At 44.6% G+C, this 27,123-nt stretch overlaps 1 protein-coding gene across 1 annotated transcript in view; it reads left to right on the top strand.

Annotated features, from left to right (window-relative positions):
• The window catches only part of ADAMTS12 (ADAM metallopeptidase with thrombospondin type 1 motif 12), a 574,502-nt gene that overhangs the window by 390,620 nt on the left and 156,759 nt on the right, over window positions 1-27,123 (top strand). The window contains exon 14 of the mRNA XM_075847593.1: window positions 9,052-9,185. Coding sequence (XP_075703708.1) covers window positions 9,052-9,185 — 134 coding nt within the window. The remainder of the gene's footprint in view (window positions 1-9,051; window positions 9,186-27,123) is intronic.

Raw genomic sequence — 27,123 nt, 5'->3', positions numbered from 1 at the left:
AACCCCTTTAAAAATATGCGAGTCTTTGGTCTGTGGGCGATCTTTATGTGGTTCATTTGCCTGCCTTCTGCTGGGTTATGTGGCTCTGACAGAAAATATCAAAGGGTTTTTTGAGCTTTTTAAAAAAATACAAAAAAGTACCTATATGTGTCTAAATGATTATCAGGCGATGCCACCATAGCTCAGAAGTTGTACGTTTCCATTATCTTGCCCAGCTCTGTATAGCACATCTGTTTTGATGCTGGCAGGTCTTTTTGTGGCAGGTTTAGCATGTAGACTACAATTCAAATTATTCCTCTCCCCTCTCATAGACATTGCCTGTATGTATAGCTGTTTGCATGCCCCTCTATTACAAGGTGTAAGGTATTGCTGTATTTACTCCCTGTCTGTTACTGAAACACAGCTCTACTGTTCTTCTGCTAGACTCTGCACTATCTGCTGCCCAGCATGTAAAACACAATCTCTCCAGAGAAACGGAAGGAGAGGGAAAGCAGGGAGCAGTGGAGATAAAAGGCATGTGATGTGTGATATAAGGGAGGGGGGAGAAAGGAGATGAACATGTGTTCAGTGTTCAGGTTGCCAGCCAAGCAGGAGAACAACACCAGGAGTATTGTCATGTGACTGTATGTGAGACTGGCTTACAGAGACAGTTCAGCTACAGACAGCACATTAGTAAGTGACTAATCTTACTGCATTTACACCATCTACATACAATTTTTAAAGATCGGAAAAAAACTGTTTAAGGAAATTAACTTAATAGCATTAACCTAATGCTAGTCACAGAATAACAAGTGGAAATTTATATTAATAAGGTAATGTTATACTTTACCATACTTTCCCACGCTCCCATAAATAGAGGAGATCTCATCGACTCCTGCAAAAGCAGGCAAGACAACCTCTAAAGCTTTCTGCATGTGAATATACAGTAATCCCATAAACTTCAGTGTCTCAGCTTTTTTTTTTTTTTGTATGTATAAAGTGAGCTGCCCCTTGTGGCGGCTGCAGCAGACAGGATATTATCATTTAGTTCTACAGCTCTGTGAAGAAAAGCACTATACTAGCAAAGTTTATATGGGGCTGCTCTGCTTATGTCAAACACTTTGCTGCCACTATTGTTGCCGCAGGCTGTCAGGGCATGCTGGGAGTTGTAGTTTTGCAATACCTGGAGAGAAGGGCTGGGCGATTATGACCTTAATCAAAATCACTATTAATTGAACATGTAACCTCGATTACGATTAACCCCTTCCCGACATTTGCCGTACATGTACGTCATGGAAAGCATTGACTTCCCGCAAAATGCCGTACATGTAAGTCAAATGTTTGGCACCGGCTCAGAAACTGAGTCGGTGCCATCATCACCGGATCTCAGCTGTATCTTACAGCTGACATCCGACTGTAACGGCGGGGACCGAAATTAGCTTCGATCCCCGCCATTAACCCCTTAAGTGCAGCGCTCAAACGCGATCGCTGCACTTAAGGTGTTTGCAGCTCATCGGAGCCCCAGCAATGAAATTGCCGGGGTTCCGGTGGCTGCAATGGCAACCGGAGGCCTAATACTGGCCTCCCGGTCTGCCTAGCACCGAAGCCGGTCAAGATCCGCCCGGCGGCGGAGCCTGATCGGCTTCCGTAGCTGCCGGCAAGATGGCGCCGGGTCAAGAGCTGATCCGGCGTCATCAGCGGTGGATGTCAGCTGTACTGTACAGCTGACATCCACCTGTAACGGCAGGAACCGGAGCTAGCTCCGATCCCTGCCATTAACCCCTTCGATGCAGCAATCGAAAGCGATTGCTGCATCGTAGCGGTTACTAGCAGATCGCCAGCCCTGACAGGCAATCGGGACTGGCGACTGCTGTTATGGCAACAGGAGACACAATGGTCTCCTGCTCTGCCATTACGGAAGCCTATTAGGCCCCGCCGGGAGGCGAAGCCTAATCGGCTTGCTGTCAGTGAATGACTGACAGATCTAATACATTGCACTACATAGGTAGTGCAATGTATTAGAAAAAAAAAAATCTGACCGTTGGCCCTTCAAGTCCCCTAGTGGGACTTGAAGAAAAGTGTAAAAAAAGTATAAAAAAGTGTAAAAAAGTGTAAAAAAAAAGTGCAAAAAATAAAAGTTTGAAAACAATAAAAGTTTCAAGTAATCAAATAAAACACAATCCCCCTTTTACTCTTATCAAGTCCTTTATTATTGAGAAATAATAATAAACCATATGTATTTGGTATCGCCACGACCGTAACGACCTGAGGTATCAAAATATTGTATTATTTATTGCATGCGGTGAACAGCGTAAAAAAAACGTAAAAAACGTTACCAGAGTTTCTGTTTTTTAGTCACTTTGCCCTACAAATATTAAAATAAAAAGTGATCAAAAAGTCGCACGTATCCAAAAATGGTACCTATAAAAACTATAGCTCGTCCCGCAAAACACAAGCCCTCATACACTTCCGTCGACAAAAAAATTAAAACGTTATGGTTCTCACAACTTTGCGACAGAAAAAAAATACATTCTTTTTACAAAAGTAATTTTATTGTGAAGAAAGTTGTAAAACATAAAAAAGTGCTATAAATTAGGTATCGCCGGAATCGGACTGACCCACTGAATAAAGTTAACATGTAGTTTATAACGCATGGTGAACGCTGTATAAAAAAACCGAAAAAAGCTGTGCCAGAATTGCATTTTTTTGTTTACCTGGCATCCCAAAAAATAGGATAAAAGGTGATCAAAAAGTCACATGTACCCAGGGGCGTAACTAGGAAAGACTGGGCCCCATAGCAAACTTTTGACTGGGGCCCCCCCTCTGCTGGGTATCACACAACCCCCCCCCCCTTGTAGATAGTGCCTCCCTATAGATTCCACCACATAGCGCCCCCTATAGATAGCACCATACACAGCCCCCTGCAGATAACGCCATACAGCCCCCCTGTAGATAACGCCATACAGACCCCCTCTGTAGATAACGCCATACAGCCCCCCTGTAGATAACGCCATACAGTCCCCCCTGTAGAGAACGCCATACAGCCCCCCCTGTAGATAACGCCATACAGAACCCCTCTGTAGATAACGCCATATAGCCCCCCCCCCAAAAAAAAACGTCCTATAGTTTGTCCTACAAAAGACATGCATCCCCTATCCACAGGATAGGGGATACATGTGTGATCGCTGGCAGTGATAAGGAGAACGGGGGACCGAAAGTCCCCCGAAGTTCTCCATGACTAACCTCGGACTTCCGGCGTCTGCGCAGTTCAATAAAAATGAAAGGAGCGCTAGTCACGCATGCGCACAAGCGCAACCGGCGCTCCATTCATTTCTACGGAGCTGCCGACACAGACCCCGGAAGTCCAAGGTTTGTCATGGAGAACTTAGGGGGGACTTTCGGTCCCCCGTTCTCCTCATCGCTGCCAGCGATCACACATGTATCCCCTATCCTGTGGATAGGGGATACATGTCTTTATGTAGGAACAACCCCTTCAGTGGCGTCGCGCTGTAGCAGCCATAGCGGCTGCTAGCGGAGCCTGCGGCCATGGGAGGGGGCCGTGCCGGCGGGTGGCACGGGCCCCCTCATGCTGCAGGCCCTGTAGAAGTCGCTACGGCTGCTATAGCGGTAGTTACGCCACTTCGTATAGGTTTGTACGGCGTAAAACTACAGCTCCCAGCATGGCCGGAACAATGGTAAGGATATGCTGGGAGATGCGGTTTCACAAAAAAAATCCTATCACCATCATCTCGCTGCAGATCATACAGTGACTACATTACTGATTAGAGGCAGAATAAACATTTACATTAAGTGACTCACCGGTGACGTCTCAGATTCTAGTTCTTTTCTTCTCCCTCCGGTTCAGACATCTATGATGGATTTCTCCCGGCCATGACCCATTTCTGCAGTTTTCCGTTTAGATGTCTTCAGCTTCTCACTATTAAAACATTTGTGCACCTGTAAACAAAGTTAAAATTCTCAACACATCTAAATATAACTGTCACAAACACACAACATGCCCCCTGTAGATAGTGACCTACATAGAAGCCCCTGTAGATAGTGCCCACATATGGACTCCAGAGCTGCAAGGCAATAGTGCTAACCACTGAGCCACCGTGCTGCCCTACATATAGCTTCCCCTATAGTTAGTGCTCCACGTATAGCCCACCTCTGTATATAGTGTCTCACATATAGCTCCCCCTGTATATAGTGTCCCACATATAGCCCACCCCTGTAGACTGTGCACTACATATAGCCACCCTGTTGCTAGTGCCCCACAGGTAACCCACCCCTGTATATAGTGTAACACATATAGACCCCCCTGTATATAGTGACCCACATATAGACCCCCCTGTATATAGTGGCCCACATATAGACCCCCCTGTATATAGTGGCCAACATATAGAGCCCCCTGTATATAATGGCCCACGTATAGAGCCCCCTGTATATAATGGCCCACACCCCCACATCTAGACCCCCCTGTAGCTACTGCCCCACACATAGACCCCCTATATATAATAGCCCACATAAAGATGACCCCCCACCCCCCCACTATAGATAATGCCATTCACATTTTTATGAGGGAAAAAAAACAAAAACTTGACATACTCACATTCTCCGGTTCCCACGCTGTTCACTGGCGATGCAGACATGCTCTCTTCTGAGCATGTCTGCAGGAGCTGAACGAGCGTCCTCCAATGACGCTGATTGGCGGGGCAGAATGACTTGCCCCGCCAATCAGCACCTTCCAAGCATGGAAGCGGCGCGATGATGTCATCGCGCCGCTAGCCAATCAGTGTCATTGTAAGGCACTGGATGGTCAGGCACGGAACATGCCCGGCCATTCAGTGCTAATACATGTATTTGGCTGCCGCTAGCACTGGGGCCCCCTCCGGTGCTAGCGACACCTACAGGCATGAGAGGGCCTGTGTAAGGCTCGGCGTCGCGGGCCCCACAGTAGCAACGCTACCGCTGTAGTAGCCATAACGGCTGCTAGCGGCGCCACCGGGCCCCCTCAAGCCCCGGGCCCCGTAGCAGCCGCTACTGCTGCTACCGCGGTAGTTACGCCACTGCATGTACCCCAAAATGGTACCAATAATAACTACAGGAAAGGGAGAGCCCAAACATATCCGCTGGAAGCGACGGTGCCCGTATTATACCAGGACAACACTTCACAGCAAAATTCCCCAAACTACAAAGGTGCGGAGTGTGGACCAAAAGGGGGATAAGAAATTACACCATTTATCAGTGCGACACTGGCCTGTGCGGAAAGGATTGCTTCACAGCGTAACACACATCTATGGATTATTAATTTTTTTTCATACCACCTGACTATGCCCCTTATATACTCCGCCCCGCTTACATGTACCCCCACATTATAAAACACCAGCAATACTCAAACAAATTTAGTACCAAGCAAAATCCGCTCTCCAAAAGCCAAATGGTGCTCCCTCGGCTCTGAACCCTACAGCGTGCCCAAACAGCAGTTTCCTTCAACATATATGGCATCGTCATACCCGGGAGAACCCTTTTAACAATTTTTGTGGTGTGTGTCTCCAGTGTCATAAGCTTGGCATGACATATTTGCCACTGAATGGCATATCTAGGGAAAAATATAAATTTTTAATTTGCACCATCCGCAGTGCATTCATTTATGGAAAAGACCTGTTGGGTGAAAATCCTCACTACACCTCTTAATAAATGCCTTGAGGGGTGCAGTTTCCATAATGGGGTCACTTCTCAGGGGTTTCTTTTTATTATTTCACATCTGAGCCTCTGCAGTTGTGAACCAATACTTTGTAAATCGCCAAATTAGGCCTCCACTCCGCATGGTACTCTTCACTCCTGAGCCCTGTCATATGTCCAGGCAAAAGATTAGGGCCACATGTAGGGTGTTTCTAAAACCGGGAAACACCGCATAATAATTAGAGGGCTGTCTTGTTATGGTGGCACAAGCCGGGCACCACATATTGGCATATCTATGGAAGAAAATCCCATTTTCACTCTGCAACATCGAGTGAACACTAATTTCTACAAAACACCTGCAGGGTTAAAATGCTTACTACACCCCTTGGTAAATGCATTGAGGGGTGTCGTTTCCAAAATGGGGTCACTTCTGGGGGGTTTCCACTGTTTTGGGCCCACAGGCGCCCAGAAACCAATCCAGCAACATCTGCACTCCAAATGGCGGTCCTTTCCTTCTGAGCCCTGCCGTTTGCCCAAACAGCAGTTTATGACCACATATGGGGTATTGCCGTACTCAGGAGAAATTGCTTTACAAATTTTGGGTTCTTTTTTTCCTTTATTTGTTGAGAAAATTAAAAAATTTGCGCTAAAGCTACGTCTTATTGAAGAAAAAGGACTGTTTTTATTTTCACTGCCTAATTCTAATAAATTCTATGAAACGTCTGTGGGGTCAAAATGCTTACTACACCCCTAGATGAATTCCTCAAGAGGTGTAGTTTCCTAAATGGAGTCCCTTTTTGGGCGTTTTCATTGTTTTGTCCCCTCAGGGGCTTTGCAAATGTGACATGGCCTCCGCAAACCATTCCTGCTAAATGTGGACTCCAAAAGCCAAATGGCGCTCTTTCCCTTCTAAGCCCTGCCGTGTGTCCAAACAACCGTTTATTACCACATGTGGGGGATTGTTTTACTCGGGAGAAATTGCTTTACAAATTTTACGGTGCTTTTTCTCCTTCAGTCCTTGTGGAAATGAGAATAAATTAGCTAAACCTACATTTTCTTTGAAAAAATTTAGATTATCATTTTCACAGCCTACTTCCAATAATTTATGCAAAAAACCTGTTGGGTCAAAACGCTCACTATACCCCTAGATAATTTCCTCAATGGGTGTAGTTTCCGAAATGGGGTCACTTGTGGGGGGTTTCCACTGTTTTGTCCCCTCAGGGGCTTTGTAAATGTGACATCGCCTCTCAAACCATTCCTGCTAAATTTGAGCTCCAAAAGCCAAACGGCGCTCTTTCCCTTCTAAGCCCTGCCGTGTGTCCAAATATCAATTTATTACCACATGTGGGGTAGTGTTTTACTCGGGAGAAATTGCTTTACAAATTTTCCGATGCTTTTTCTCCTTTAATCCTTGTGGAAATGAGAAAAAAAATCGCTAAACCTACATTTTCTTTGAAGAAATGTTGATTTTAATTTTCACGGCCTACTTCCAATAATTTCTGTAAAAAACCTGTGCGGTCAAAATGCTCACTACACCCCTAGATAATTTCCTTGAGGTGTCTAGTTTCCCAGATGGGGTCACTTTTGGGGGATTTTCACTGTTTTGGCACCGCAAGAGCCCTTCAAACCCGACATGGTGCCTAAAATATATTCTAACAAAAATAAGGCCCCAAAATCCACTAGGTGCTCCTTTGCTTCTGAGGCCGGTGCTTCATTCCAGTAGCACGCTACGACCACATGTGGGATATTTCCTAAAACTGCAGAAACTGGGCAACAAATATTGAGTTGCATTTCTCTGGTAAAACCTTCTGTGTTATAAAAAAAATTGTATTAAAAATTTATTTCTGCAAAAAAATATGAAATTTGTAAATTTCACCTCTACTTTGCTTTAATTCCTGTGAAATGTGTAAAGGGTTAAGACATTTTCTAAATGCTGTTTTGAATACTTTGAGGGGTGAAGTTTTAAAATGGGGTGACTTTTTGGGGGTTTCTAATATATAAGGCCCTCAAAACCACTTCACAACTGAACTGGCCCCTGTAAAAATAGCCTTTTGAAATTTTCTTGAAAATGTGAGAAATTGCTGCTAAAGTTCTAAGCCTTGTGAGGTCATAGAAAAATAAAAGGGTGTTCAAAAAACAATGCCAATCTAAAGTAGATATATGGGGGATGTTAATTAGCAACAATTTTGTGTGGTATAACTGCCTGTCTTACAAGCAGATACATTTAAATTGAGAAAAATGCTAATTTTTGCAATTTTTCACTATATTTTCGTGTTTTTCACAATTAAATACTGAATGTATCGACCAAATTTTACCACTATCTTAAAGTCCAATGTGTCACGAGAAAACAATCTCAGAATCGCCCGGATAGGTGAAAGCATTTCAACGTTATTACCACATAAAGTGAAACATGACAGATTTGAAAAATGAGGCTCTGTCAGGAAGGTCAAAAGTGGCTAAAGAGGGAAGGGGTTAATGAACGATTATTTAGGCCACACCACTTTTTTCATACCATGCCCCCTATTTGCATGCTACACCATTGAATTTATATTTATCGCCCGAGCCTGCTATATACTACTGTATATAACTTACCCCCTGACACTGCCCCATAGTGGTCACCACATAGTATAATGTCCCATAGCTGCACCAACACAATATATTGCCCCTGTAGCTGCCCTCCACACAGTATAATGCTCCCCATAACTGCCCTTCATAGTATAATGCCCCCATAACTGCCCTCCAGACAGTATAATACCCCCATAACTACCCTCCAGACAGTATAATTCCCCCATAACTGCCCTCCACACAGTATAATTCCCCAATAACTGCCCTACACACATTATAATGCTCCTATAACTGCCCTTCACACATTATAATGCTCCGATTGCTGCCCTCCACACATTATAATGCCCCTATAGCTGCCCTCCAGACAGTATAATGCCCCTATAGCTGCCCTCCACACATTATAATGCCCCTATAGCTGCCCTCCACACAGTATAGTGCCCCCTATACCTGCCCTCCATACAGAATAATGCCCCCTATAGCTGCCCTCCACACAGAAAACTGTCCCCTATAGCTCCCCTCCACACAGTATAGTGCCTAGGAAAAATAAAAATAATTGAAAAAACTGAAATGCACAAGATGATGTCGATTAATTGCGCTAAATTTCGGTTTCGGTTATTTTTTGATTAATTGCCCAGCCCTACTGGAGAGTCATATGTTGGAGAGCACTAAAATACAGTATTGGTCTACCGCTACTTCTTAATATTGTGCCCCAAACGCCTGTGTGTTCATTACATTTATAACATTATACAAAAATAAAATGATAATGTCATTTCCATGTCAGCTGGATTCACATGCTTATATTATCTTTATTCTTCTCCGCAGTTAATCCCTGTGAACTTCATTGCCGAAACGCAGACGCCAATTTTGGTGACAAGCTCCTCGACGCAGTCATTGACGGGACTCCATGTTTTGAGGGGAATGACAGCAGAGACGTCTGCATTAATGGCATGTGTAAGGTATTTGGTATGTTTCACTTACTTCAGTGTAATTCTGTTTCATGTTGGATGATGTGACTGCGCACGGCAGCCATGTAAAACAGCCCTCCATCACCAAGGTGCACCTACCATAGAGGCAGATCATGCCGCTGCTACCCTGGAAGCACAAGGATTCCTGGATCAGATTATAGAGAATAGCTTAGAAGATTTTTTAAATTATTTTACTAATTATAAAAGAAAAATTCTAATCTATTTTTTTATTGTATATTTTTGTATTCTATTTTCTGTACATGATTGGGGGGCAGCCATCTCGCTTGAGCTGCTTACGTAAGCTGTGAACAGCAGTTCAGAGATTTGCTTTACAGCAACCACATGGACATCTCACTTAGAAAACACATCATTGGTCAACATTTATCAAAATATTTGCACCTTTTTTTTTTTTAAATAACATTTTACTACAAAATGCGATTTTGGAGTAAAATGCGAGTCACATTGAAATGTGCAAAAAAAAATGGCACAATTGTTTTTACTTTTGTCTTCAACTGCTCTGAGAGGTCACAATACACCAAATTTATTATGAAGGGTGCACCATTTAATATATTTCTCGCCAACTACTAGAATTTTATTTTTCAAGAGGAGGTCACATCTTATTCACGCACATATTGACTGATGGTGATGTCACAATAGGACACTGTGCAGTTGGTTGGTATTTGACAAGGTTATTTAAAGAGGCTCTGTCACCACATTATAAGTGTCCTATCTCCTATATAAGGAGATGGGCGCTGTAATGTAAGTGACAGTAATGCTTTTTATTTAGAAAAACGATCTATTTTAAACCACTTTATTAGCGATTTTTAGCTTTATGCTAATGAGTTTCTTAATGCCCAAGTAGGCGTGTTTTTACTTTCGACCAAGTGGGCGTTGTACAGAGGAGTGTATGACGCTGACCAATCAGTGACCAATCAGCATCATACACTTCTCTCCATTCATTTACACAGCAGCATCGCGTTCTTACTAGAACGCGATGTGCAGCCACATACACAAGCCATGATTAAGGACGCTCGCAGCGTCTGAAACGCGTAGGCTTCTCATTCACCACTATCACTTTCTTCCTTACACTATCAGGATGTCACGCCGTGCTCCTCATTCCTGATTTTAACTTGCCAATTGTACTGGCCCATTAAACTTGGAAATATTCCTTCCATTTTATTGAATCGTCGGTGCTGGATCCAAACCCAATTTTTCCTGGTCTCATACATATATTATCCCTATATTCATAATAACCTGCTGAATTTAAAAAAAAAACACATGCATGATAAAGAGCAAATGATGGGGGGGGGGACACTGGCTGAAACCATGGGTTTTTTTTTTTTAGATTTTTAGGCATTTTACTCATAGATTACTTTGAATGCTACATACATTTTCCCTGAAAATTGTTTCTAAAAAAAATACAAAAAACAAGACCCCATACGGCTACATTGATAAAAGAAATTTGAATGTGTAATACTGTGAACCGCTGCTACAAGTGTGTCGACGATAAAAACTGTTATCAGTTTGTTTTGTGCAACTGTCCAAATACTTTTTCTTAAAAATAATTTTTGAGATACAGCTGCTTTGTATCCTGTATACAGAGCAGCTGTATCGTGCGCTAAGACCTGAATCTGCCAGGTCAGCGGGACGGACGGGTTCAGTGACAGTGGGTCCTGTGTGACTCTGACCCACAGGATCCATCTGTTATCGATCACATCTGAGTTATGAACTTAGATGTGATCGGTAACAGCTCGATTCTGTATGACGGACACATAGGGCCCGCTGACACTGAACCCATCAGTCCCGCTGACCCGGCAGATTCAGATCTTAGCACACGATACAGCTGCTCTGTATACAGGATACAAAGCAGCTGTATCTCTAAAAGTAAAAATTATTTTTAATATTTAATATTTTTAAGGTAGTTTGAAAGTTGCACTAAACAAACTGCTAGACATTAGGTGTACATAGCCTTTAAGGCAAAAATTAGCAAAGGGACCCAGAATAATGCGCTGACTATATTTACATGAGTAATAAATTCAATGTCTACAATTAAATAAAGGGACATTTTCAGGGGAGGGTTTTTTATTTTAATGTGATTGTTTGGGGGGTTATGACATTAATCTGCACAGAATTTTGGACCTAAAAAGAAGAATATGATAAAAAATGGGGGTTCTCTTTAAATATCGTCTTAATAATATAAATGTGTATAAGGACAATATTGAGGTTGGGAGTGTGTTAAGTGCTGTCATATTATTATAATTATCGGTTATTAGCTTTTGCATAAAAAGCATCAAAAGCTAAATAAAAAAATAAAAAAATATTTCTGTAGAGTTACTTTCGGAATGCAGCAATATCTGGCAATGAGAAATCTAGATTTTCTCGGCTGTTTATTAATTCAACATGTACATACAGTATATATTAAGTTAATGGTATGTCTTCCGTAACATTTTCCTTCCGTTTCGTCCAGGGTTGTAATTGACTTATGTACCAGGCATCTCATCTCGGGCTTGGATAATAAGTCACAGGAGATCTTAATCAGGCAGATGAAATGCACATCTTGTTTGTGGCTTATATTAATAGTCAGTTTTGAATTTTCTGTGTGTATATTAACACTGACCGATCCTCGCGTGAGATGATTTATGTTCATTTACTTTTAATCAGTTGAGGTATATTAGAATATTTATAAGCATTAAGCTACACACTCTAAATACTGTATGTTTTCACTTTGGTTTTCCAAGACGGTTATTAATTATTCATAATGAGCCATACAATCAATGACCCCTTTATTGGGTACACACTTCTACGTCTGGATCCTTCATGGCGAAGATTTAACAAGGAGCAGGTACAGTCCTTAGAAATACTTGATGATTTTGAGATAGCATCAAAGGCTTAACTTGAACCTCCTGTGCCCCAATACAAAATCTGTAATGGAGCTCCTACCTATCATTTGCCATTTATAATACTGATATCTTCTTGTGCGAAAGAGGGGGCTATGGGTACCCTTAGGTCTACTGCTGTATGTTTACACCCTCTATAGCTACGTTGGTGCATAGTATCACACAGTTGCTGAAGACGTGCGAGCTGCACATTCATGCATGCTGCAACTTTTTCGTTCCACCATTAGGACAGGATGAGAAGTGGGACACAATAAGTTGAAAGGGCTAATTGTGGGCCAGGGACAAACCACTTGTATGTACAATGGGGGTCATACAAATACACAAGCATGAACTAGATAGTCTGGTCATAGTGCTGCAATGAGGGTAGCAACTTAAGACAAAAGGAATGTAACGCCAGGCCCCTGCCGGCGATCCTCGCTGCCTGGACGCTTACCTGCCTCGCCGGCGACCTGTACCTTCTATTGTTTGTGGCCACAGGCATCTCCATCCTGACTGTGCTTGCGGATGTCAGATTCCTTAGGACGCGCACACGCTTCCTAGCCATCTCTTAAAGGGTAAGCTTGCAATTCAAAAAAAAACCCAATCCAATCCCTGGCGCTCCAGGACTGTTTAAGGCCCCTACTCAGATCATCTGGTGCCTGAGTAACTTTGATGTAACCTAGTTGTGTCCGGCAAGGGTTCCTGTTTGCATCCTGATTCCAGTCCGCACCTTTCTATCTTTTATTAGCCTGTATACATTTATCTGCTACCAGTCTGTATCCAGCTATCCGCTACCAGTGTGTGTCCAGCTATCCGGTACCAGCTTTTGTCCAGCTATCTGCTGCCAGCCTGTATCCAGCTATCGCTACCAGTCTGCATTCTGCTACCTGCTTCCAGGTCATATCCTGTTACCCACCATTAGTCCATTAGTCTGCATTCCACTATCTACTGCCAGTCTGTATCCAACTACCTGAGACGAGTCTGAGACTTACTACCGATTACAAATAGTATCCTCTAATCCACACCCGTCTTCTAAGGTATCGTCTGCCAGTGCCTGTACCCCCAGTGTACTACACCATATCATCCTGGTCTGCTGGGCCAGCCACTACTCTCAACGGGACCACCTCAAGAAATAGCGACCTGGTAGTCTCCCCGCAGTGAAGTTCTGATCCCCGTATGGGGGTTAACGGGTGAATACCGGGGAAACTTCTCATAAATAACGCCCTTAGAGGTGGCTCTATTTCAAACTGGTGGTGTAGCACAGTGGGTCCGCAACTTGCTGGTCGCAATAAGGTGTCTTGGTCAAGTTGTTTTTGGACCAGGTAAAATTCTATTTAAAATAATGTCACATACTCAAGATGAAATGATCTTGCTGAAATGAGTTTTCAAGGCTGTTAAGCAAGTCTTATGGTACATGGCAAAGAGTTTCATAGGATGGGTGAAGCACGGGAGAAGTCCTGCAAATGAGAATGAGAGACTGTAATAAGGGAAGATGATGAACATAGGTGGCTAGTCAGTATCTGTCCATAGTACTGCAACAAAGGTGGGAAAGTAGGAGAAAGGAGAGGTGTCTCTGATCAGGTCAGGTTGTATTTGGGCCATGAGCTGTGGTTGCTGCCGAAATAAATGTTAAAATAATGCAATATAATCATGATGAAATGATCTTAATAAAAAGAATTTCAGGGCTGTGAATATTTGATTTAGGTTTAATAGTATGTGGCAACTAGTTCCATAGAATGGGTGCAGCACGGGAAAAGTCCTGGAAAAGTGAGAAACTGCAATGAGGAAAGATGATATCTGCTAGTCTATAGCATGAGGGGTTTGGTATATGGTGATGAGATCTGAGATGTATAAGGGTCCAGCTGTCACAGTGCGGGGTATGGACCCACTGTTCCATACCGCGTAGCGGGGTAGCAGCTGGCCAACAAGGTACAAAACAATGTCTATAGTTCTGAACGGGTACCTGAGGCAATGTAGACAGTGGCAGGAGCACGACTTGACTTTCACAGCAGGTGACACCGCGGATGCCGCGGGAAGACACGACTTGACTTTCACAGCAGGTGACGCCGCGGATGCAGCGGGAAGACACGACTTGACTTTCACATCAGGTGACGCCGCAGATGCAGCGGGAAGACACGACTTGACTTTCACAGCAGGTGACAGCGCGGATGCAGCGGGAAGACACGACTTGACTTTCACAGCAGGTAACGATAGCACGGGATACAGGGTACAGGCAGTAGGAACGGGTAACACTGGGAACTGGAAAACACTGGGAGACCTTTAGCAAGACAAACTAGGGTATACAACAACGCTCAGGCAAGGAACCAGTGGGCAGGGCCCCTTATTATAGTCCAGCAGCCATTTGGGCTGATAATTGATGTAAGGCAGATGGACACGTACTGGCCCTTTAAGGCCATGCACGCACGGCCGCGCGCGCCCTGCGGGACACAGTCCGAGGACCCGGAAGAGAGTGCCGGCGTCTCCCTGGAGGGAGCGAACGCCGAGAAGCGGAACGTCCATGGCCGGGATCGTCAAGGGGTAAGTCAGAACGACGACCCCCGGCTATAGACGTAACAGTATCCTCTTCTTGGGACCAGAGCGGGAAAGAAACTTCTTCACGAGGACAGGGGCATCGATGTTCTCCTCTGGCTCCCAAGACCTCTCCTCTGGACCAAATCCCCTCCAATCCACCAGGTAAAACGTCCTGCCTCCTACTTTCTTGGTGGCCAAGATTTCCCTCACTTCGAAAGTTCTGGATGAACCGCCAGGAGCCACTAGGAGTCCTGGAGTAGCGGTTCAGAACCACAGGTTTTAACAAGGAGACGTGGAAGGAGTTATGGATCTTGAGGGTAGGAGGCAGTCGAAGCTTGTACGACACAGGATTGATCTGCAGCAGAATCTCGAAGGGTCCAAGGAACCTGGGAGCAAATTTGCAAGACGGCACCCTCAGCTGGATATTCCTGTAAGACAGCCAGACCTTTGTACCTGGAATAAACTGGGGGGGTTCTCGTCTTCTAGTGTCTGCCTTTCTGTTCATGCGGTCCACCTCCAGCAGAATAGAAGATCGTGTCTGCTGCCATATCTGCAGAAAGTTCCTGAAGGTAGAGTCGGCTGCAGGCACCTGAGACATAGTAGAGCCAGGCAGGGGTATTCGAAGATGTTGACCGTATACTATGAAGAATGGACTGGAGGTGGTGGACTCACTGGTATGGTTATTATAAGAGAACTCCGCCCACGGGAGCAGCTGCACCCAGTCATCATGTCTTCTGGAGACAAAGTGCCGCAGGTAGTTCTCCATAATTTGGTTAATCCTCTCAACTTGTCCATTGGACTGAGGGTGGTAAGCTGAGGAGAAGTCCAACTTTACACCGAGTAGGCCGCAGAGTGCTCTCCAGAACATAGAGGTGAACTGGACCCCTCGATCCGAGACAATATGCAGAGGTAATCCATGCAGATGGAAGATGTGTAGCATGAAGAGATCAGCCAGTCGAGCGGCAGTAGGCAGACCAGTCAGGGGAACAAAATGAGCCATTTTAGAAAAACTATCCACCACCGCCCAGATCACACTGCATCCCGCAGAGAGAGGCAGATCTGTAACAAAATCCATAGCAATATGCCGCCAGGGGGCATCGGGCACAGGCAGTGGTTGGAGCAGACCGGCTGGTCTGGAGTGGGCAACTTTGTTGGCTGCACACACCGTACAGGAGGAGACAAAATCCATGACGTCTTTGGGCAGCGTAGGCCACCAGAACTGACGGGCAATTAGGTCTCGGGTCTTACGGGCACCTGCATATCCTGCCAGCTTGAAACTGTGAACCCAGCGAAGGACTCTTCCTCTGTCTGCCAGCCGTACGAAAGTTTTTCCTGGAGGAATGTCTCTGACCTGCAGAGGGTTGACAGAGTAGATGCAGGAAGGATCGATAATATTCTGTGGGGACTCCACAGTGTCCTCTGTCTCAAATGACCTAGACAAGGTATCGGCCCTCACATTCTTGTCGGCAGGTCGGTAGTGGAGTTCGAACGGAACCGTGCAAAAACAATGACCATCTGGCTTGACGAGGGTTCAGCCGTTGAGCCGTCTGTAGGTAGGTCAAGTTCTTGTGGTCCGTGAAGACCAGGATAGGATGAGCTGCGCCCTCCAGTAGGTGTCTCCACTCCTGCAGAGCCAGCTTGATGGCCAGTAACTCCCGATCTCCAATCGAGTAGTTTCGCTCTGCAGAAGAAAACAGCTTGGAGTAGTAACCACATACCACAGTCTTGCCTTTCAAACCCCTCTGGAACAATAGTGCACCGGCACCAACAGAGAAGGCGTCCACCTCTAATGAAAACTGTAGGGATACATCAGGATGGTGCAGAATGGAGGCAGACGTGAATGCCTTTTTTAAGGTTTCAAATGCGATTTCCGCCTCTGGAGTCCAAACGTTGGCATTCATACCCTTCTTAGTGAGGGTGGAGATGGGAGCTGTCAGAGAAGAGAAGTTGGGAATGAACAGTTTGTAGAAGTTGGAGAAATCCAAGGAAGCGCTGTATGGCCCTTAAGCCTTGGGGACGTGGCCACTCCAGGACAGCCTTGATCTTTTCAGGGTCCATCTTCAGACCTTGATCAGAGATAATGTAGCCCAGGAAGGGTAGAGACTTCTCTTGGAACACGCACTTCTCCAACTTGGCGTAAAGATGATTCTCTCTTAATCTAAGCAACACCTGGCGGACATGGCCCTGATGAGTCACAAGATCTGGGGAAAAAAATCAAGATATCATCGATATACACCACAACACAGACATAGAGGAGGTCACGAAAAATGTCATTCACAAATTCTTGAAATACTGCGGGAGCGTTATACAGGCCGAAGGGCATGACCAAATATTCGTAGTGTCCATCACGTGTGTTAAATACAGTCTTCCACTCGTCTCCCTGACGGATCCGGATTAGATTGTAAGCCCCCCGCAGGTCAAGCTTGGAAAAAATTTTCCCCCCCGTATACGATCAAAGAGCTCAGAAATCAACGGCAAGGGGTACCTGTTCTTCACCGTGATCTGATTGAGACCCCGGTAGTCAATGCAGGGTCGAAGGGAAGAAAAAACCCGGCTCCGGCCGGGGATGAAAACTTTCGTATGAAGCCCCTCTCCAGATTCTCCTTAATGTAGGCCGACATAGACTAGGTCTCTGGCAAGGAGAGAGGGTATACTCTACCACGAGGAGGGGACGAATCAGGAACCAAGTCGATAGGACAGTCGTATTCTCGATGTGGTGGCAATATCTCGGCCTCCTTTTGTCGAAGACATCAGCGAACTGAGAGTAACAAGGAGGCAACCCTGTCAATGACTGAGGCAAAGAAGGCTGGGATGGATGAACATGACCCAGACAGCGGTCTAGACACTTGGGACCCCACTGAAGAACCTCTCCAGAGTTCCAATCCAGGACTGGGGCGTGAAGACGGAGCCAAGGCAAACCCAGCAGCACGGGGTTGACGGCCTTGGGCAGGACATACAGGGAGATAAGCTCAGAATGAAGAACTCCCACTTGGAGTTTCAATGGCTTGGTCACAGACAATACTGGGTCAGGCAAAGGCAGTCCATCTACCGAGGCAACGATTAACAGTCTCTCCAGCAAAACAGTAGGCAATTGAAGAAGATCCACGACGTCTTGACAAATGAAATTGGCTGCGGAGCCAGAGTCCAGGTAGGCAGAGATTGGATGAGGTCTCTCGCCAACAACGATGGTCACAGGAATAAACAGCTTGGACGAGAATTCTCTATCACGTGCAGTAGTGCCCAGGGTGGTCTCTCCAACCAAGGCACGACATGGCCAGCAAGGCCGCAGTACAGACAGAGTCCAGAGGTGCGCCTGCGCTATTTCTCTAGATCGGACAGTTTAAGCCAATCCACCTGCGACGGAACCTCAGGCGCAGCAGAAGAACAAGGCAAGAGGGGTCGCTGGAAGCCGGACGCCAGTCATGAAAGCTGCTTCTCCTGAAGAATCTCCCAGGATCTTTCTCTGAGCCTTATGTCCACACGGGTAGCCAGTAGAATCAGATCATCCTGGGCAGCTGGGAGGTCTCGGGCAGCCAGTTCGTCTTTGATCTCAGGCGATAGGCCATGCCAGAAGGATGCTACTAAGGCCTCATTGTTCCAGGACAATTCTCCTGCCAAGGTCCGAAACTGGATGGTGTATTCGCCCACGGACTCGTCCAGGCTCCTCAAATACGGAACGGAACAACCGCACAAACCCCTGGAAGTCTCTGGTCTCGGGGCCCTGTCGTTCCCAGATTGGATTCGCCCACGCCAGGGCCTTGCTGGCGAGTAGGGATATTACAAAGGCGATCCTGGCTCCGTCCGAAGGAAATGCTCGGGCGTGCAGAGTGAAGTGGATTTGGCATTGGTTCAGGAACCCCCTGCATGAACTTGCATCTCCATGAAACCGAGGTGGCAATGACAGCGAGAACCGAGAGTCCGAACTGGGGCTGCTAGGAGGTGTAGCAAGAGGGTCGATCGGAGGAGCTTGACTTGGAGTGGTGACGGAAGTAACTAGCGCACCAAGATGCTGTGCCATGGAGTCTACTGCCACAATGAGTTGATCCTGTCGTGCTTGCAGATCCTGCAGGTCCACCTGCATGGCTTGGGAGGATGACAGGCTCTTGATTTGGCCAGCGGGGTCTGATCGTACGGTGCGGGGTGTGGACCCACTGGGCCGTACCGCGTAGCGGGGTAGCAGCTGGCCAACAAGGTACAAAGCAATGTCTATAGTTCTGAACGGGTACCTGAGGCAATGTAGACAGTGGCAGGAGCACGACTTGACTTTCACAGCAGGTGACACCGCGGATGCAGCGGGAAGACACGACTTGACTTTCACAGCAGGTAACGATAGCACGGGATACAGGGTACAGGCAGCAGGAACGGGTAACACTGGGAACTGGAAAACACTGGGAGACCTTTAGCAAGACAAACCAGGGTATACAACAACGCTCAGGCAAGGAACCAGTGGGCAGGGCCCCTTATTATAGTCCAACAGCCATTTGGGCTGATAATTGATGTAAGGCAGCTGGACGCGTACTGGCCCTTTAACTACTACAGTCTTCGAAGCCCTCCGCAATGCTGGTGTTATGTCTATGGCCGGGATCGTCAAGGGGTAAGTCAGAACGACGACCCCCGGCCATAGACGTAACACCAGCATTGCGGAGGGCTTCGAAGACTGTAGTAGTTTTAGGGAAACCTAGAAAAGAGTCGGTGTTAAGCAGAACGAACAACCTGTCTGCTGTCTTAATGTATTTGTGCAGATCCAATTAATGTAATGAAATACCAGTTAGTAATGTACAGTATTTGAGATGAGAAATTACTAGAATGATTGATTTAGCACAGGTAAGAACAGATGCGTGAGAAGATCTTTAGGTGGAAGTGACAGCATTTGCCAGTGGACCAAATGTGATGAAGAAAGGACAGATCAGAAATAATCTGGATCTGTCATCAGACCATGAAGCCCTATGTAAGGGCAGCATAGTGTGGGGATTGGTCCGCTCTCCTATTAGCCAAAATATCTTTACTTTACGTACAATGTTGTGTTTCCATTGTATTAACAAAAACAAAGACTACTCCTAATTCCAGGCAAGAAGCTGCCCAATAATAATGAAGACATGAAACACTTCCAGGAATAGGAGTTCTTATTTTATCTCTAATCCTATTAATTAATTTAAATAGGATTTCCATGTAAAACGTAAATTTGGTCATATCATAGTAAACAGTTGCGGATTAAGTAGATCATAGGCCCTGGGCTGTTGTACAAAGTTGGTAAAAACCCCTTCCGCAACGCCGACCTGCCACACCTTGTCTATAGTCAATACCACCTTTCTGTGCTAGTATTGACAACTGGGTGTTACTATTTCCCTTGTCAAATAGCTGTGTCCCTACAAACTGACCGTCTCCAATGAACGTTGGCATTTGAAAACTGTGTAGGGACTCATCTTTTTGACAAGAGTAATTGGTAACACACAGTTGTCTATTAGTCCTGCAAGCAAACTTTTTGTGGAATACAAGGTTCTACTATAAGAGACATGTCAGGAGGGGGTGACAGATCCACTATGAATCCAGTGACTCACAGGTGACGTCTTCTCTGATTGTAGACGGCTCAGACCACCACGGCGACCTCTCCTGACAACTGCAAAATTTCCTGCAGAGACATCTATAGCAACACAAATAACTTCAGACCCCTAAGTAAATTCAGACCCCCTAAGTAAAGAGACCAGACCATGTAAACTAATACAGATCCCAGACTAGAACCCCTAATTACAGACCCTATACACTTACACAGCGGCTCTCCACCTGTAGGGCAATGCTTCTCTGTCCTTTTGGCTCCAGGACCTGCACACATATGATCATGTGACCTTATCTGTGCAGATCCTTCTGCAAAAAGCAATTTTGCTATGATTTTTATTGCGATTGGCCACAAAAACCACGGCAAAACCGCAATTTGAATCACATTTTTGGCCTGCCTATATGGTAATCTGCTCCTGATTCTTTTGGATCTCTCTGCAGCCTTTGACACTGTAGACCACAAACTCCTACTTAACATGCTCCACTCTATTGGCCTCAAGGACGCGGCTCTCTCTTGGTTTTCCTTCTATCTCTCTGACCGCTCATTCAGTGTGTCATTTGCTGGTTCCACTTCTTCTCCTCTTCCCCTTGATATCGGGGTTCCTCAGGGATCAGTCCTAGGTCCGCTCCTCTTTTCTCTCTACACAGCTCCTATTGGACAAACCATCAGCAGGTTTGGCTTCCAGTACCATCTCTACGCTGATGACACCCAATTATATACCTCTTCCCGTGACATCACCCCTGCTCTAATACAGAACACCAGTGATTGTCTGTCCGCTGTCTCTAACATCATGTCCTCTCTCTATCTGAAACTGAATCTTTCTAAAACTGAGTTCCTTGTGTTCCCACCATCTACTAACCTCCCTAAACCTGATGTCTCCATCTCTGTGTGTGGCACTATCATAACTCCTAAGCAGCACGCCCGCTGTCTCGGGGTTATTTTTGACTCAGATCTTTCCTTTACTCCTCACATACAATCACTTTCACGCTCCTGTCATTTTCACCTCAAAAACATCTCCAGAATCCGCTCTTTTCTTACGGAGGAAACTGCCAAAACTCTCATTGTTGCTCTGATTCACTCTCGTCTTGACTACTGTAACTCATTACTAGTCGGTCTTCCCCTCACTAAACTCTCCCCTCTCCAATCTATCCTCAATGCAGCAGCCAGGCTCATCTTTATGACCAACCGCTACACCAACGCCTCTAATCTGTGCCAGTCACTGCACTGGTTGCCCATCCCCTTCCGAATAAAATTCAAACTTATTACTCTCACCCACAAAGCTCTCCACAGTGCTGCACCTCCTTACATCTCCTCCCTCATCTCTGTCTACCACCCTACTCGGGCTCTACGTTCTGCCAACGACCTTAGATTAAAATCCTCCATAATCCGAACCTCCCACTATCGTCTCCAGGATTTCTCTCGTGCTGCACCAGTCCTCTGGAATGTGCTACCCCAGACAATCAGATTAATTCCCAATATCCACAGTTTTAAACGTGCCCTGAAAACACATCTATTTAGACAGGCCTATAACATTCCCTAATCTGACTCCTTTCCATGGCCCTCCATTTAGATTAGTCATCAGAATAAGATTCCCTCACACTCCTTCTCTTCATGTCCGTCATACACGGATACTGGCTGGTGACCGGCTCATGCAGCTTTATGTTACCACCGCATGTGTATAAAAATGGCCGTACCATTGTACAGAACAAACACTATTACACTTTGTGTCTCCCTTATGTCCTCATAGATTGTAAGCTCTTGAGAGCAGGGTCCTCACTCCCCAGGTTTGAATTGTAAATTAACTTTGTCACTATGTAATGTCTGATATTGTTTGTTTCATGTTCCCTCTAAATTGTAAAGTGCTGCGTAATATGTTGGCGCTATATAAATAAAGATTATTATTATTATTATTATTATTATTATAGTAGAGCAGCATCCAAAGTTCTGATTTACTAATATATTGACACCTTCATCTATTGGATGGAAATCCTCTTTGAAGAGGACCTGCCACCTCTCCTAAAATGTCTATTTTAGTAAATTCCCCATGAAATAACCTTGTTTTTTTCTGGAACATTTTTTTTTTTTTTAGAACTCTGAGTTGGGCCGTTCCTCTGTTATTTCTCCGAGAAATTTATAAATAAATTAACAACTGTTGCCATTCCCATTGTCAAAGGGGCGTGTCGCTACACCGTCTCACTCTGTCAGCTCTGATTGGACATCAGTTTGTGTAGCGATACACCCCCAATTGGTAACAACCAGTTACCAATTTATTCATGCATTTCTAGGAGGAATAACAGAGGAACAGCATAAAGTAGCGTTCAAAGAAAAGATGCTCCAGAATTGTTATTTCATAAGGAATACAATTATTTACTAAAACAGACATGTAAGGAGAGGTGACAGATCCTCTTTAACAAAAAGCATATAATATTGCACCCATTGAATAGTGCCCCTAACTCCCATTGGGGACGAAGATTTAAAGCGCAAGCTCTTTGCGCATGAAGTTTCTAAAGGAGTTGCATTACCTATACAGGTTTCTGGGCAGGTCATGACAACCACTACCTGGGCCTGAGTGTACAGGCTGGCTGCAGGATCGGCCTATCAGAAGACACCCCTGGATGCCCTGATTGGCAGGGACTACGTAGGCGACACTTTGGGGCTGGAGTGGCTGCCTCTACTCAGGGCAATCGCTTTATTTTCAGGTGTTGCCCGCAGTATCACTTTAAGGTGACTCTAAATAACAGATGTAAATCCCAATGAGGTGACATCCCCATATTAGCTCAACAAGCCCTAATAGTAATAGGCTGTCTAATATAATATAGATGTCTAATACAGCCTCAAATTTATCCAACACGACCCGGGTACCCTGTGTGTTGGGTGATGTGAATCCAAAAAGATCTATATTCATAGTAGAATTTGCGCCCTATTCGATATGACTTTGCCCTCCATTTATCATTATTCTTCTTCCTTTGGAGTCACATCTAATTTTCAGCTTGTAATTATTTCCAGAATGGACTGATTCCGACTTATGAACTTGCCAGTGACCATATTCGTTTTTTTTCTTTACCTCTTCCCAGGCCGCCAAATTGTTCACATTGAGCTCTAGCGATCCGCTTCCCAGTGACACAAAAAATGAATGGCGTCACAATAACAACCCTAGTTCCACAAATGCCTGACAGGCCCTATGGTAATCTGTGCCAGTTATGTGAAATGAATAGCTCTGAGGCTGAGAATACAAGAGAATGATTAAAATTTACAGCAAATACATGAAGAACAGGGAACGTTTCACAACAATTAAGCAAACGAAAGGTGGCAGTTCTCTTTGTAATGTTGCACTTATCCGCTCGCATGAATGTCCAGTAATTGTGTAAATGGCAATGAAATTAGATTTAGTAAAAGGGAAAAGACTCATTAGCTCATTCCAACTAACCAACTGCTATTTGTTTTACCATTCGTTAACAGTTTACATATTAGACTATAGAACCGGATAAGCTGGCGCTAGCGGGCATGCTGACTAAGCATCGAAATGAGACCTAATGCCTCTTACATGATCCAAATTCTGATTACAAGCTAAATTATGGAAATATATCCGTATCTGCGTCCATACGTATCAGCTAAGTCACTGTGGTGGACAATTGCTGCCACAGTTGAGAGTTTCGGGGGAGGCATGAGACTGGTGGGAGGGCGACGTGGAATTGGTAAAGTAAGTATTCTACTAAGTTTATTATTTTTCAAAATTGATCCCAGGAAAATCTTAAAGATTCCTACATGGAGGATCTTGCCTCTGTCAAGCCACCATGGATATTTTGTAAGGCATTACACCGCAAGTAAATACCGTAATTCAGATTTATTCAGTCAGAAGAACAAGTTCCTAGAAAATTGGTTCTATACATTACATTGACTGTGTATTCAGAAGTTACCAATATAAAAAAAAATTACATTGTAATATTGGAAACAGGACATCAGTGGAAGATTCCGGACTATCCAATAATCGTCCGCCTCTCACCATCCGCCTCTGCTGTACTCCACAGAGGTCATAAGAGTGATATAGGGAAAGAGGCGATGTGTATTGTTTTTTCATTTATTTCTAGGTTTGTTGCCTGCGTGTGATGAACAAAATGTAAAACTGCCTCGCGGGAAAAAGAAGCGACATGCCCTATCTTCGGGCGCTTCCGCCTCTGACCTCCCATTGACTTCAATGGGAGGCAGGAGAAAGGGTATTTCTCGCTGTTTTATGCCCGCGGCGCTCAATGGCCGCGGGCGAAAAACGGAGCGATAATCGCCGCGAAAATCGGCGTGCAGGGAGAGGAATATCTGCCTCAAAGTTCCAAACTGAATTTTGAGGCAGATATTCCTCCCCCAAAATACTCCGTGTGAACATAGCCTTAAAGGGAATGTATCTCCTATACATTTATTTTTTTCCTATTTAAAACCAGGGAGTGAAACATAATCTTTTTTTTTTATCTATTTTTATTTTTTGATTGTAGATTTTTTTTAATTCTATTTTCTGTGCATGATTTTGGGGATGGCCATCTTGCCGCAGCTGCTTTTAAAAGCATTTAGAGATATGATTTGCAGCAGCAACTTGGACCATAGGAACCTGCAAACAGGAAGGGACCCACTGACCTCTATAGGAGAGTCTTCTAGGCATGCACTGTGACGTGTGCAGAGGTGATTGTGCAGAAACGTATAGGGGGAGCTCTGTCCATCACCTATTGTCAGTGGTGGCTCCTGTGTTTCTATATATAGATATTACCTGTCAGTGTAATCCTGATGGTGATAATAATGAGATGACTGCTGAGAAGTGATCTCTACAGAACAGGAAGAGTCAGTCTATTATGAATGGTGGATCCTGTGTTATCTATATATAGGTGTTACCTGTCAGTGTAATCCTGCTGGTGATAATAATGAGATGACTGCTGAGACGTGATCTCTACAGAACAAGAAGGGTCAGTCTATTATGAATAGTGGATCCTGTGTTATCTATATCTGTATCTATATCTATGTTAAATTTCATTGTAATCCTGCCTGTGATGATAATGAGATGACTGCTGACAAGAGATATTTAACCCCTTCCCGACATTTGCCGTACATGTACGTCATGGAAAGCATTGACTTCCCGCATCTTGCCGTACATGTACGTCAAATGCAGAAGGGGTTACCGTATCAAAAATAAAAGTTTTAAAGTAAAGATGGCTGCTGTTCATAACAGCAGGACATCTGTACACGATGCCCAGGGGGGTGTCGCCTCCCCCCCGCATCGGCGATCGCCGCCATTGGCCGTTCAATTCAGACCGGCCAATTGCGGCTGTTTGCGGCTTTTGCCAATCACTGTGCCACAGGGCACAGTGATATGGTGGTGATTGGTGCTGTCTAGGACAGCACCAATGACTACCATGTTCCATATAAAAAATGGCGGTGATGCCAGCCCCCAGATCGCTATGGTTGGTCGGTCAGCACCGACCGACCAATCGCAGCCATGGCGGGTGTTTGAAACACCCTACACCAGCCCTGCCCACCTCATTCCGGTTAGGAACGGTGAGCAGAGCTGGTGTGACCGTCTGTGAAGCCAACTTACCGTATCTGAGGCCTTCTGTGCTGCGATCCTGCTGTGACGTCTTCATCCGACTGCTTCCTGCAGAAGAGTGAACCGTCATCATCATCAACTGTGCTGCTGCTGATTTTTTTTTTTTTTAGCAGCAGCACTTGTTTTTTTTCCTAAACTTCTTATCCCTGTACCCTCCCCCCCCATCCCACCCTCCCCATCTTTCCCTTTTTACGTCCTGCGGCCGCCGAGTGCGGATCAGTGACCGCCATCACTGACCGCCAATTTTTGGCACAGGACTTCCTTTTTTTTTGTATTTTTGCACCTCCCTGTGTGCGCCCTGCGGCCACTGAGTGCTGATCAGTGACCGCCATCACTGATCAGCATCCGTGGTAATTTTTTTTATTTTTTGGCCTTTTTTATTACTGCACCTTTTTTTTGCGTGCGCCCTGCGGCTACTGAGTGCTGAGTCTAATAATCAGCCTCAGTGGTAATTTGTTTACGCAGGTTTTTTTTTGGCCTTTTTTTCTTCATTTTATAAAACTGTAAAAAAAAAAGACTAGCATTAGAGTAGCGGACGTTTACTGACGTCCGTTTTGTAAAAAAAGATATATAGCAGAAGTTCTAGCTATATATTTTTTTATACAGTTTGAATAAATTGACTTCTTATAGTTAGCGTCCATTTAGTGACGGACATTTAGTTCGTTCACTAAATTTTTGATAGCGTAGCGACAGTTAGTATAAATTTATAGCGTTATAGTCAGCGTCCGTTTAGTGACGGACATTCAGTTTTTTTTAACTGAAGTTCGTTCACTAAATTTTTGATAGCGTAGCGACAGTTAGTATAAATTTACATCTTATAGTCAGCGTCCGTTTAGTGACATACATTCAGTTTTTTTTAACTGAAATTTGTTCACTAAATTTTTGATAGCGTAGCCACAGTTTTAGTATAAATTTACATCTTATAGTCAGCGTCCGTTTAGTGACGGACATTCAGTTTTTTTTTAACTGAAGTTCGTTCACTAAATTTTTGATAGCGTAGCGACAGTTAGTATAAATTTATAGCGTTATAGTCAGTGTCCGTTTAGTGACGGACATTCAGTTTTTTTTAACTGAAGTTCGTTCACTAAATTTTTGATAGCGTAGCGACAGTTAGTATAAATTTATAGCGTTATAGTCAGCGTCCGTTTAGTGACGGACATTCAGTTTTTTTTAACTGAAGTTTGTTCACTAAATTTTTGATAGCGTAGCGACAGTTTTAGTATAAATTTACATCTTATAGTCAGCGTCCATTTAGTGACATACATTCAGTTTTTTTTAACTGAAATTTGTTCACTAAATTTCTGATAGCGTAGCGACACAGTTGTAGCTCAGTTTTTTTTACAGTTCTATATTGAACGTTCAATAAATTTCTTTCTCCTAAAT

This window comes from Rhinoderma darwinii, chromosome 1, assembly GCF_050947455.1.
Source record: "Rhinoderma darwinii isolate aRhiDar2 chromosome 1, aRhiDar2.hap1, whole genome shotgun sequence".
In the NCBI taxonomy this organism is placed as follows: domain Eukaryota; kingdom Metazoa; phylum Chordata; class Amphibia; order Anura; family Rhinodermatidae; genus Rhinoderma; species Rhinoderma darwinii.
This window is presented reverse-complemented; position numbering and strand designations above follow the sequence as displayed.